The 14,275-nt window shown below is 43.0% G+C and overlaps 1 protein-coding gene across 5 annotated transcripts in view; it reads left to right on the top strand.

Annotated features, from left to right (window-relative positions):
* Window positions 1–830: 830 nt before the first annotated feature.
* pxk (PX domain containing serine/threonine kinase) overlaps window positions 831–14,275 on the top strand; it is a 41,597-nt gene continuing 28,152 nt past the window's right edge. For 3 of the 5 annotated variants that reach the window (XM_041225239.1, XM_041225240.1, XM_041225243.1), the window contains exons 1-11: window positions 831–1,046; window positions 4,298–4,348; window positions 4,556–4,603; window positions 6,466–6,652; window positions 7,940–8,017; window positions 8,383–8,456; window positions 9,288–9,362; window positions 10,788–10,892; window positions 11,881–11,982; window positions 12,809–12,970; window positions 13,144–13,261. In XM_041225239.1, coding sequence (XP_041081173.1) covers window positions 945–1,046; window positions 4,298–4,348; window positions 4,556–4,603; window positions 6,466–6,652; window positions 7,940–8,017; window positions 8,383–8,456; window positions 9,288–9,362; window positions 10,788–10,892; window positions 11,881–11,982; window positions 12,809–12,970; window positions 13,144–13,261 — 1,102 coding nt within the window. In that variant the 5' untranslated portion in view covers window positions 831–944. The remainder of the gene's footprint in view (window positions 1,047–4,297; window positions 4,349–4,555; window positions 4,604–6,465; window positions 6,653–7,939; window positions 8,018–8,382; window positions 8,457–9,287; window positions 9,363–10,787; window positions 10,893–11,880; window positions 11,983–12,808; window positions 12,971–13,143; window positions 13,262–14,275) is intronic. The other 2 variants (XM_041225241.1, XM_041225242.1) reach the window with 1 other exon arrangement.

Here is a 14,275-nt window from a genome sequence, read left to right as displayed (position 1 = left end):
ATCCTTATCAATTCTGCTGTCATAATTGACACATTGTCTGTAATACGAACATGCTTTCCCACCTCAAATTCCTGTATATAATAAGCTGCTGCAACCCTGCCATGACGTATATTTTTTGACCCACCTGTAAAAATTACAATTTCCAAGTCATTATTTACCCAGCTCAATACCTGTTTACAAAACTCACCTCTCTCCTTCACTTTCTCTTTTTCTTTAACAAGAATAAATCAATCAGAGTTCTAAGACACCATGGACTCATATTAGAATATACTCTTTACAATCTCACCCTTCCTATACAATATCTCAATGTTTCCTGATGCTCGATATCTTTTTGAATTCTCACCTTGTGAATTCACTTTCTTGATCTCGTTAACGTGCATTTTGATAAGTTTCCCTCATCTAGTAGTTGTGACAGGATGTGATGTACCTGACCTGCGACAATTTAAGTTTTTTTAACGAGAAATGCGTTAATTAACGACCCCATCGACCCAATTTCAAAGCATTAACGGATTTATGTAATTAATACATTTTGTTAGAACATCACTTGTTGCTAAAGCTGTCGTTACTATACGACACAATAACACTGGGTCTGCCCCGACTGCCTTACACTTTGTACGCATCGTATCGTTAATACAACCAATTTTAAAGCAAAACAACGTGACTGAATGAGAATAGCTAAACTCCCAAATGCGAAATAACGCAATAAATATGTTTTCCTTTCTGGCGCTAATGAGCTCTGTGAAATGAGATAGCAGAAGCACTATGTTGGGCTGTGACTCTGTCGGGCTTTAGGACCACGCAGCGTCCGGCTACTCCCACTTCCAGCCAGAACTGTGATGACACTGAAACGTTCTCGCTGGTCATTCCCTGTGGTACAGACCATCCTACCTTAAATTCGACTCGGATACTGCGACCAGCTAGCCTTCTTCGCTCAGAGGTTGGCAATGGCGTTCATGGAGAAGCCCCCTGCGGGAAAGGTCCTGCTGGACGACACGGTGCCTCTGACCGCAGTGATCGAGGCGAGCCAGAGCCTGCAGTCCCACACGGTAAGCGAGTGAATCGGGGGAGAGGTGGAGTCGAGCCCGGGGATCAGGAAAGCCAGGCCGGCGGGGAGTAGTAGTTTTGGTAGGGTGGTGTGCTCTCTAACCTCGGAACATCGTAGTATATGTGGTGTCCTCGTATCTTGTGATTGTTTCCCTAAAATGATGATAAGATTGCTGGCAGTTTATGTAATTAAAGACATGTAGAAATAAGATGAAAAGTCGTATGCCTCGTATTCGGGTGAATTCCTCTAATAACTGACAGTATGAACTGGTGGGGTTGACAGGTAGAGCCCGCTTGTTTTTTTTTTTTTTTTTTTTTTATTAAGGGTGCACATCAGTCACTAAAATCACCGCTACAGTAAACTTTAATGCGATTTAAATGGGTTTTTACGTTGTTTCATTGTTAAGCTTTGATCAAGATTGCATCAAGAGCTATATGACGGCGGTGTTAGTGACAGTGTTATTGCTGGCTGAAGACTGATTTTGGCACAACCGTGTCTGAAATGTTAATATATGTTTTTTGAATAGCCCTTCGGTTATGGAACAGTGGGTATTTAATACGTCGTCGTATTAAATTTGGAACAGCTACCGATTGTGCCTCAATACTGTCGTTATGCAACGCCACTCGTTTCCTTTTTTCTCGTTAATCATTGTAATGCAGTTTGTATAAAACATATTGGCAAACAGTGTCCATGAACACACTCCTCTACTGTGAACGATTTCAGTTCAAAGCGAGTGGAAGGTTTGTAAATGCGTGTCATTTTCTGGTTTATTGTACGGCGATTGTGCTGTTTGTGACTGTACAATTTGACAGTGAAACACTGACTTATTAATAATGCCTTGCTATGTGTTTCTCAGATTGTACTGCTGTAGCATAGTCTTCCTCGTTTTCGGTTTTTATCTTTTAATAAAAATCCGGGAATTTTTCTGGGTTTGTTTTACATATATCAAAATAGGGATAACATTGGTAAACATTGTGTTTTTAAGTGAAACATTGATAAAAATCGGGGTGAGGTTCTGATTAATAATGTCCCTGGCATGTCTGATGAGCACAATCTGTGCAAGCCGAAACCACGTTTTCCGAAGTTAGCTGGTACTTTGCGAACATTTGGGCAATCGCTGTGCTGACGGAAACGGGATGTACAGAAAATATGAACATGACATCAGCACAAATCAAGCCAGGTTTATCCGCCTTGAAATCATGAAAAGAAAGTAAAACTGACGGAGCTGGGTGGTGCAAGCCATCGGGAGAGCGGTCAAAAAACACACTGGGCATTTCCATCAGTACATAGGTTTACCAACTAAAGCATTACCATTTCCTGTCAAAAAACTACGACTAAGATTGTCTGCTTAGGCAGTGTTTAACTGATGGACAGACATAACTGTCCACGAAGTCACCAGTACAACTCTGCAGTAAACAGTGGCTATCCTGCAAATCACAGCACTCTGACAAACTCTTAACACAGGCATTTTGCGCTCTCTTTTTATTAAAGCGTGTGTAAAAGCCACATAAATGGATTGATTGTCTCTCTGTTCACTTTCCTGTTTTAGTCTAATGTGTCGCTTATTTTTCAGTATGTTCTTTTATCGTCAGCGCGAAGTTTTCTCCGAATTCCTTATCCACTAGAAATATTTTATTTTCGTGTAAGTATTTGAGTTTAGTTTTTGATCAAGCTAGTTACTACGTCCAGCAATTGCCACAATAACCGGACTTTGATTGGTCAACATAATCAGGTGATAATGTGTTTGTGAAGTGACAGAGAACCGCGTTTGAAGCCTCTGACGTCTAAACATCTGCTGTATCGTAATATACAGTGTAAGGCTGTTTATTACAATGTCAGAGTCAAAATAAAACATCATTTTAATGAAAATATTGTGTACCAGGATAATATTGAATAAGGGACAAAAAGTAGGGTATAAATCAGTAAAAACTGACGTCCATTTAAAAAAGAATCCTGTAAAATTCGGAATAAACCGCACATGCTGAACACTAATTATACATTTAAAAAAGCGCGTAACCAGGTAGGAAGTTTGTAGGTCAGCTGGTTTCAGAGGTATTGTTGTATTCAGTGGCCATGCTCATATTTCATGTACCTCTTGCACAGTTTAGCAGAACGTGTAGGCTAACCTACAGCAACAGAGGCGTGGCATTTTCAAGACACTGAAAAACACTTTCAAATCAGTCACGTTTGTCAAATAATTTAACTTATTTCTTTGGTTCAAAAATAAAGAGATTGAGGTGAGAGGGGATCAGAGACCTGCAGTGCTGAGTACTGTGTCAGGTGAGAGGGGATCAGAGACCTGCAGTGCTGAGTACTGTGTCAGGTGAGAGGGGATCAGAGACCTGCAGTGCTGAGTACTGTGTCAGGTGAGAGGGGATCAGAGACCTGCAGTGCTGAGTACTGTGTCAGGTGAGAGAGGAGCAGAGACCTGCAGTGCTGAAGCACTCCCTAATGTACAGCACTAGTCTCACAAGGCAGTAGCTGTGAATGGTATTAGACACAAACTACAGTAAAACCAATAGGTCTGTGGTGTTGAAACATTTAATATGATCTGTATTAATGATCAAAAAACGGCACATCTGAAGAATACTCCCACCCTAAAACCCACGTTGTTACAGTACATTGGGGTTAGATATCTTTTAAATAGGTTTGCTTTCAGAAAGAGGGTTACCAGGAAGGCGAAAGTACTAGTAGAAAACCAAAAGCAACATGACTGTTAGTCAAATAAATGAAGAGAATGGAGTTTTAGTTCTCCTTAGTATCCCACAACATCAGAAGATTAGAGGTTCTGAAAATGTTTCCAGAAATTTAGACATTTAAAATGAGTTCTAGTAATGTATTGTAATCTGTTAGTATGTTTAGGGAAGTAACACTCCTTTTAAATTTTTTAAATTTTTTATTTACAATTTCCCCTCTGGTGGTTTGTGGCATAAATTAAATGCTGTTGTTCCCATTTTTGAGTCTGTAATGCTTGAATGCTTTACACACAGCTTCCCCACCTGCAGGTTGATACACGTCTTGTTCGTGCTGAGATTTTTCATTGTGTGAGGGAGTTTTATAACCAGAACGTTATACTTTATTTATGAACTGAGTCAAACCTGCTGTCTGTGTAAAAGTGTCCCAGAAACCTAGCACCTGACTCCGAGGACATGAGGAAGCATATATTTTATTGAGTGATATTACAGAGTATTAAAGAAATGCTGTACAGTAACAGAATTCAACAATGAACTGGATCTTTTCTTTTCTTTTAAGGAATACATTATCCGTGTTCAGAGAGGTGTATCTACAGAGAGCAGCTGGCAGGTAAAAGTGAACTTTTTACTTCTTGCTGAATAAGGAGTCCTGCCTGCCTGCCTGCCTGTCTGTCAGGCGCACTCTCCATGCTGAGAGTTAGGGGTGGCTGCTTTTCCCAGTGTGCCCCTGGCTACTGGGGTCTGAAAAGATGCGTGCCTTCCAATATCTTGGTATATTTTTCTATATATTAAATCGTGTGTATTTTGTTTCTGTCAGGTGTTAAGAAGATACAGTGACTTTGATATGCTGAACAGTAATTTACAGGTAAGCACTGAGTCTGTTCCATGTGCCAGGTCATTGTAGTTATCTGTGGGTATGTTTAGGGGACCCTTGACTGCCCTCAAAGTTTTCACTTGTTATTATTTCTGGAGTCCAGATTTAATGAAAGAGCTCTTTATTCTAACCCTTAGAAACGCATATTAAAACCGGCACATGTTTTAGAAATGTTTATTAGAATTCTAGGTCAAGCTACAAAATGCATGTCACCAAGTAAACTCGGCTGATTTGGCAGTGAAAGTGTCTGACAGTGTTTCCCTTCAGTGTAGTGGTTCAGCAGTGAGGTTCTCAACATGCTTTTATTTGTTTATCACACGCTGAGTCGTCATGGTCTCTTGGCAAACTTGCAGCCTGGAGGACAGCAAGCCAGTCCACTCCAAGTTCTGCTTCATCTTTTTACTGAATATTGAGGTCAAGAGGATCACAGTTCACTGGCTGCAGTATAGGCAAACATTGAAGGGGTTTTGTGTCTTTTTCCAGGTTAAGTCTTGCAGCAGAGGGTGTCATCAGAACAGGTCTTGTGCAGACTGTTTTTTTTTTTTTCTTCAACAAGCCAGCTGACTGCTGTGCTGAATTTCATTTGCATTACATGTTGAATATAATGACTGCTGACACAAAGGCAAGCTAGTGGTAGAAAACCTTGTATTTATTATTTTTAAAAGGGTTACTGAAACACGATACGGTGAACTTATCCCCAACAGATTTCCCTCCTTCATCCTGCAGGAGCACAAAGACCAGGGTAGTGCTCTCTGTTGGCCTCAAACCAAGACTGAGAGCAAGGTGCCAGGACGAGTGGAGTCATTCAGTATTAGCATTAGGGTCCCACATGGTTACGGATGAGGAGGGCACAAAATACTCATAACTCACTTGCCTTTTAGAGGAACATATTTATTTTGAGTGACCAGGGTTTAAATTCTTACAACAGGCGTTGGCTCCCTGTTCCGTGGTGCAACTCAAAAACAACGTGAAATAAATGCTGTTCTGTTCAAAATATATTTTATTGAAACATGTACTAACCTTTAGAAGATCTAATTGATGTTGTCATAATAAAACTGGTGCAGTACACTTTTTGTTCTGGTCGTTTCTGTTGTATAATTTCCCCCTTTTAATTGTGATTGAACATTTTGAAGTTGTGCCTGTGTTATGCCGTTGACAAGGAAACGCTGCATAACTATGCATTGATTGGATCCTCTCCTGTTATAGCTCATACAGTTTTACTCCACAGAAACATGTCACCCTTCAGAAAAGCTTGAAACTCCTAACAGTCATTTTCATATATTCCCCTACAGTACAGAATGATTAATCCTGAAATCTCCCTGTTAGATACTCTATGGATACTCTGCCTTACAACTGTATAATTGAGCTGCAGCTGCTTGTAGGCTAGTCACTGATGGAAGAGCCCACCCCTGCTCCACAGCAGCGCGAGACACGAGAAGAACAATGTGTTTCCTTTGAGGAGACACTGGCGCCTTTCTCAGCACCACTAGCCAAGAGAAGAACAAGGAGTTTCCTTTGAGGAGACACTGGCACCTTTCTCAGCACCGCGAGACACGAGAAGAACAATGAGTTTCCTTTGAGGAGACATTGGCACCTCTCTCAGCACCGCGAGACATGAGAAGAACAAGGCATTTCCTTTGAGGAGACACTGGTGCCTTTCTGAGCAAAGTGAGACACGAGAAGAACAAGACTTTTCCTTTGAGGAGACATTGGCACCTTTCTCAGCAACACGAGAAGAACAAGGCGTTTCCTTTGAGGAGACACTGCCGCCTTTGTCAGCACTAGAGCACTCAAACTGTTTTGAACTTGAGAATCACCCAGTGTTTAGAATGAGCTTTGTGTTTCCTTCACAGATCTCAGGGCTCAGTTTGCCTCTCCCACCCAAGAAGTTAATTGGGAATATGGACCGCGAGTTCATTGCTGAGAGACAGAAGGGACTTCAGAACTACCTGAACTTCATCACCACCCACCACATCCTGTCAGGCTGCGAGCTGGTTAAAAAGTTCCTGGACACCAACAGCTATTCAGCAAACTACACAGGTGGGCAAAATGTATCATTAAACATGTACTTGCTTATAATTCAAAGGCTGAAGAAGCTGTTATTGTGATGTCATACTGCTACAAGCTGGTCATTGAAATATGAAAAGTAAATATGCTTTAAAACACCCATACGTGTGGTCTGAAGCTAGTTTCAAAGACCATAGTAAGCACTCATTTTGGACTATCAAAAAATTGCTTAGGCATGTAAATATTACATACAAAACACCACAGAAAAAAATGGGTGTATTAGTATGTATAATATTCTTTGCTAATATTGTTTTATAGATGTAGTGCTTAATCTGTAATTAAATTGATGCTTTAACATCCACAAGCTGCCAGGGGGGTTTGGGTTACTGTGAATAAGAGGATGGTTTGTGTATCCCATAGTGGAAAGTCATGGCTTGGATAGACTAACATGGTCCCATGACAAGGGGGAGGTGCGGGTGGGCCTGCAGATCCCTTTTGGAAAGATCTTCAGCGGTCACTGGAAGCCTAGTGATGATGGCAGTCAGAGTCTCGTGTTCCTGGAGCATTCACAGCAGCACGACAATCGCTAGCAGCATTCAGAGCAGCGCCGCGATCACTAGCAGCATTCAGAGCAGCGCCGCGATCACTAGCAGCATTCAGAGCAGCGCCGCGATCACTAGCAGCATTCAGAGCAGCGCCGCGATCACTAGCAGCATTCAGAGCAGCGCCACGAGCACTAGCAGCATCACGATCACTAGCAGCATTCAGAACAATACCACGATCACTTAATAGCATCACAATCACTAACAGCACCACGATCACTAGCAGCATTCAGAGCAGCACCACGATCACTAGCAGCATTGAGAGCACCACGATCGCTAGCAGCATTCAGAGCCACGTCACGATCGCTAGCAGCATTCTGAGCAGCGTCACGATCGCTAGCAGCATTCTGAGCAGCGTCACGATCGCTAACAGCATTCTGAGCAGCGTCACGATCGCTAGCAGCATTCTGAGCAGCGTCACGATCGCTAGCAGCATTCTGAGCAGCGTCACGATCGCTAGCAGCATTCTGAGCAGCGTCACGATCGCTAGCAGCATTCTGAGCAGCGTCACGATCGCTAGCAGCATTCTGAGCAGCGTCACGATCGCTAGCAGCATTCTGAGCAGCGTCACGATCGCTAGCAGCATTCTGAGCAGCGTCACGATCGCTAGCAGCATTCTGAGCAGCACCATGATCACTAGCAGCATTCAGAGCAGCACCACGATCACTAGCAGCATTGAGCAGCATCACGATCACTACTACTCCCTTCTGTTTTGCAGAAATAGCCTTGCAGCAAGTGTCTATGTTCTTCAGGTCTGACCCTAAATGGGAGGTAGTAGAACCTTTAAAGGAAATAGGTAAGTATTTGTAAAACCCCAGTATCTGTTGGTGTGTATGGATAATTTAAAGCGTATTCTGTTTGTATGTGTGTGAAAATGAAAGCTTGTTGAATGTTGAAACAAGCTTTTGCTGTGTTTTCTTACAATGGATTCAATAGCAGCAGAACAATGCAAAGCGTCTCTGTGACTACATGTAGTGTGCTGTTTACTATACTGACCTGTGATGTACTCTACAGAGAAAACAAACAGCAGACTTTTTAAAACTACAGAAAATATTTTTCTCCATGGTAGTATAACTCGTTTTCATGAAGTCTGAGGGGAGCTGGGATTAATGCAGGAGTTAACGGTCTCACATGTGCTCTGTTTCTCATTCCTGTTTTTAGGCTGGAGGATACGGAAGAGATATTTTTTAATCAAAAGTAAAAATCAACCTAAAGAGCGGCAAGTCTTAAGTTGGGTAAGAAACCATGCGGTGTAAAGAGAACACAACAGCATTGGCCTTTATTACACAATACTTTTATCTTTTATTTAAATTTACTGAGGATATACTGAAGGTTCCTCAACAAAATCCCCCCCCCCCCTTATTGCCTAATGATTCTGTGACTCGGGTTCTAGCTAATGAAATGATTTCATATATCATTCCTGCCGTGCACTTCCATCTCACACGGATTTTCACTGAGCTCCCTGTCGCATAATCTTTTACACTTGTCATGTTCCTCGTTGTTTCACCTCATCAGTGTCCCTGACCATTCAGTCATTAGAAGAAAGAGAACAGACTCTCTCAAATGAAGGCATGCAAACTGAGGGCTTTCTTTAAATTGGTCCGGTAGCAGGTATGGTTTTTTCCATGAGAACACATGGTTGCTATAACAAGTGAATTGCTATTTAAACCCTACCTGTGTGAGACCTACAGGCAAATGGAAGAGTGATGCTGTTATTTCAATAGCTGGAACCACAAAACAATGACCAGTGTTTGTCTGCTTGACTCGACTGCTTCAGTGCAGTGTTTGAAGCTGTGGATAATAAGAACCATACTAACTGAATCAAGGGTATCTTTACCAGGAAATCCAGTTTAAATTCCATTAGCAGATAAAGCACAGCGGCACAGATTAATGAAGGCACTGTGAGGTTTCACAAATAAATTGACCTTGGTCATAAAAACCTTTGATAGTCTGTCCCACTGTTATATAACAAAGCAGACTTGCATGCTTTTTAAATATGTGAAGCTCCTGAATGTTTTGAGGATAAAGGCTTCTTTTGACACTGTATATCTCTGAAATGTTTGCAGGCTGACCTGGGACCTGATAAGTTCCTGTCAGATAAAGACTTGCAGTCTGCAATGAAGCTGCTCCCCACTTTATCTGTGAGTTTATTGCATTGTTACACTTCCATTCTCATAACCACTGTGAGAGTACACATGTAAGTCTCTGATAATGACTTGAATGGAAATAGAAACTAGGCTGATTAAAACTATAAACTTGTATTGCTGTGAGTAGAATGCTCACACATGCACACACACTATCTCTCTCTCTCTCTCTCTCTCTCTCTCTCTCTCCCCTCAAGATTCATTGAATTCAAGATTCAAGTGTCTGATACAAAAAGACAGGGCTAATTCTCATTCTCACTTTCTGTTCCTCCCCAGCCACCTCTGTGGTGTGCTTTAATCTTATGAAGGAAAGATTGCCTTTGCTTTATTGAGAATTTGACATAGGAATTGAAGCTTTTAAACAGTACAAAAATATAACCACCTGCCACAACACTGGAACGAGGGTGTAGGGCCATGCCATAGGAAGCCAAGGTTGCTCAGGATCTTCAAGGGATTGAATCAATCTGGAAGTGTGTGTGGACCAGACCTCCATTCTTATAGGACTGGAGATCTGCTGCACAGTTTTTCAGACTAGGCCCATAGAGTGATTTTGGGTTTGGAAATGATCTTTGAACACTGGCAGTGTGTCTCTTCTTGGATACAGAACCGTCTGCTACCCAAGCACATCCAAGCAGACTTCCATCAGTCAGTTCGAGCTGCTGTTTTGCTGTCCCATCTGGACTAAAACTGACTTGCAACAGCTTTTATATATTATAAGATCGATGTTTGGGATGATTTGAATATCCAGATATCTGTCATGTGAGGGGTGGTCCATTTACTCGGGTGTTTCCATTTAGCCAATATATTGATAGGAGCTCCACGCTCTAAATTGTGAGTTCAGCTCCTTGGAGTCTAACAGAATGAGATCAAGGGGAACTACAGTATCAGGTTGCAGCTAAATGTGTACAGCCGTACTCCTGCCTACGTGCAGCATCAGGGTGTCGTGGCTGTGACAGTGCAGTACTAATGCTGGTCATAGTCAGGTACATGTAGTTGAGGTGTACTGTTCAGTTAAAGAGTTTTCTCAAGTCCAAGGTGCAAATAACTGAATTTGGAATCAAACAACTCTTATCGGTAATGATTGATTGTGTTATGCGTTGATGCCCACAGTTTGGCAGTTCTGTTTTTGGTAGAGTCAGACTGGTACTCCTCTTTGTTGCAGTATTCAGCTCTGGTGAATGACCCTGCAGGGCTGTCTCTTTCCAGCACATTCCCAGACCAGGACACTAGCTTGCAAACACCCTGTCGCCTGCACGGCCTGATTTAAATTGAAATGTGGTTACATTTTTACACATGCATACAGTGGATATAGGTCCTGGTGATCTGCTTTTCTCACTTGAACGACTCTGCTGTTAATCAGTGCAGTTTTGTATTGACCGCTGAGGGGCGGGTGTGTGTTACTGACATGCTTATTTCTTCCAGCATCCCTACATTTACCCAGTCACCTTTGCTTCAGCCAGCGAGTCCTCAGCCCTCGTGATTAGAGTGTTCAATGAGAAGGGAACACTAAGGGATCACATCTGTAAGGTATGGGACATTCCCACTGTCTTTGAGTGCATAGGATAAGAAACAGGATTTTCAGTAATGTTGTTTCACAGTACAAAACTGAGAGGTTCAGCATGGCTCAGTGTGAGCTGGGGGCTTGCGATTTAAAACAGTGACGGCAATGTTCCTTTTTATGGGTAGAAACAAGTAGAAACGCAGCTGGTTTAGATGTTTCCTCCAAGGTGATAAGCTGGTCCTGACCTTGGATTTCTCCTTTTAGGAAACAGAATTATTCATTCTACTTCAGGAAAATACTTTATTTATTTATCCAGGACATTTACCCATTGAAGATTTACCCATTACCTTATTTACAAAGGAGTTCTGGAAAACAGTACCATGACAATTGCAACGTACAAACAACACCACAACTGTGGTTCAGACTTAATCAGCACCATACATAGATTGAAGGACTGGAAAGGAAGATTGACATGTTTATTAATGGGGACTGAAGGAGAAGCATTTGTAGGAAGTTCTAAGCAATTCACAAATACAATCTCTAAAACCGGAGAAAGAAAGGTCATCAGATTCCATCGTCATGCTATGATGGAAGTAGTGCTAAGTCTTGGAGTGGGGGGTTGTTGTGCTCCTAGCTGCTGCACTCAGGGTAATGGGGAGACCGTCTGGGCTTTGTCTGTCTGCTGGTTGTCATTGATATTTGGAGTGCCTAATCAGTGCTTTGTCATTTAAAATGTAAATGATTATTTTGTCTGCATGACTAGAATGTTTGTCTTGCATGGTATGCTGTGAGGTTTGATTTGCACAGAAAGGAGCTCTGGAAATGCTGAGATGAAAGTAATAGGCTGCACACTGTCCGTAGGGATTGTGCAACCGTAAGAACAGCGTAACACAAAGTAAAATAAAAAACAGCATTGCAATAGGTAGCCAAACCCTTTTTGTAAACTGGCAGATCCTATTGCTAAGACCATATTCTGAATTTGTGTTACAAATAAAGTCTCGTCTTGCTTTAAAGGCCAAGCCGAAAGACCCTTTCTTGAAGAAGTACTGCAATCCCAAGAAGATCCAGGGCCTAGACCTTCAGGAGATTAAGACGTTTGGACGGCAAATTCTAGAGGTACAGTGCCGTGCCGTGCAGCCTGCATTCTTACAGTGCCATGCCGTGCAGCCTGCATTCTTACAGTGCCGTGCCGTGCAGCCCGCATGCTTACAGTGCAGTGCAGCCCGCATGCTTACAGTGCAGCCTGCATGCTTACAGTACTGCACAGTGCCCCCTGCATGCTTGCAGTTCAGGGCAGCCTGCATGCTTGCAGTGCAGGGCAGTGCAGGGCAGCCTGCATGCTTGCAGTGCAGGGCAGGGCAGCCTGCATTCTTACAGTGCATCCTGCATGCTTACAGTACTGCACAGTGCCCCCTGCATTCTTGCAGTGCAGGGCAGCCTGCATGCTTACAGAGCAGTGCAGGGCAGCCTGCATGCTTACAGAGCAGTGCAGGGCAGCATGCATGCTTACAGAGCAGTGCAGGGCAGCCTGCATTCTTGCAGTGCATCCTGCATGCTTACAGTACTGCACAGTGCCCCCTGCATTCTTGCAGTGCAGTACAGCCTGCATGCTTACAGAGCAGTGCAGGGCAGCCTGCATGCTTACAGAGCAGTGCAGGGCAGCATGCATGCTTACAGAGCAGTGCAGGGCAGCCTGCATGCTTACAGTATAGCACAGTGAAGCCTGCATGCTTACATTACATTGCTGCAGATTTTCATTCCTGGCTTTCCAAAATGAGTTTGCAGTAGTAATCATTGAGTAGTAGTCACATACTCCTCCAGAAGAATTTTAAACACTGCTGGCCTGGCAGCTCATGGAGGCCCGATACACTATTCATATTGTTGTGTCATGTGCTGTAGACCTGGAAGGTGTGTAAGCCTGGTGTTTTTGTGCTTGGTGTAGGTTCTAAAGTTCCTTCAGGACAAAGGGATCCCATATGGTCACCTGCACCCCTCCAATGTGTTGCTGGACGGGGACAGCTGCAAGCTGCTGGACCTGGAGAACTCCCTGCTGGGACTGCCTTCCTACTACCGGGCCTACTTCACACACTTCAGGAAGATCAGTGTAAGCAGTGTGGTGCCACACATGTTCAGCGCGGTTCACTTAAATATTTCTTAATACCAGAAACGTACACAATTGAAGAGAATCTGAGTGAGTAGTGCTTTCAAAGGCATGTTTGTGTTTTGCTAATCCTGATAAGACCCACTTGAAAATGTTTTTTTTGGTGTCTATTTCAGACAACTGAGAGTATCGATGTGTACTCTTTTGGACACTTACTGTATGAAATGACCTACGGGAGACCTCCAGATGCTGTCCCAGTGGACTATTTCCCTCCTGCTCCCTCCGCTTCTATCAGTGAGTAAAAGCGCTTGCTGCGCTCCTTCTGTTACATTCATTAAGACAGACCCTGCCCGTGACAAATGTGAAACCAGCAAAGTTGACTTCACTTGGAATGAAACTGCACCAAGCATCTAAAGCAAAGTGTGGAGATGTCTCGCCTGCTTCTCCCTGCAAATACAACCGTCGTCATGATCACAAAGACCAAAAGGGTTCTCAAAACAGCCTGGTGTTTATTTAACCCTTAGCGGTCCATTTATTCAGCGCCTGTCAGGCATGTCAGGTCCAATTTATTTTCACATGCGCTGTTTAAAATATATATGTTTTCCGAGTAAAACTGGTTTAAAGGGCATTGCAATGCTAAGCGACATCAGTACTGCATCTCCAGCCAAGCCTCACCCCGTGTTCGCTGTATTTTTCACATACCTCTTTATAGATGTGCATCCTGATAAATCCTCTCCTGATCACTTGTTTTATCACCAAACTCCTCAATAATGCGATCCAAGTCATTATTTTATTACTATAACATCTCAAAAAGCTCTGCAAATGTCTGTCGTATTCTTTGAGCGCTGGATGCGGAAGCAGCTACCTCCTTTGTTTATGCCTGCTTGTCTCTGTATGGTGCAGCTACTAGGGCTATGTCTCACACGCCCCTTTTTTTTTCGGTTTCATTCGACTCCTATCGGTCTCGCTCGGCCATTGAGTGGTTCTCTCGGCTTTTTCTGGAGAAAAAAACGACTAGAGACCCGTACTTTACATCTTTTTAATGATGTCGGACAGGGTCCAACATTCGACCAGAAAGGAAAAATCTTAATTTCGGACCTGGTCTGACATAGGACGGCAAAGGGTTAAGGAACTGACTTTAGTAAAAAGATGTGTACCTAAGTGAGTATGTGTCCCAGATTTGTGTTTCAAGAAGCGCTCACACTCTGCGCCCGTTCTCGTGACGGAACTCTGTGCCCGTTCTCGTGAAGGAATGGTCTCCTCGTTTTGTAAACTTTATGTTCTTATATTACTCCATGTGGTAATGTT

This window comes from Polyodon spathula, chromosome 23 (assembly GCF_017654505.1).
Source record: "Polyodon spathula isolate WHYD16114869_AA chromosome 23, ASM1765450v1, whole genome shotgun sequence".
In the NCBI taxonomy this organism is placed as follows: domain Eukaryota; kingdom Metazoa; phylum Chordata; class Actinopteri; order Acipenseriformes; family Polyodontidae; genus Polyodon; species Polyodon spathula.
Note: the sequence above shows the minus strand (reverse complement) of the source record. Positions and strands in the feature narration are given on the sequence as shown.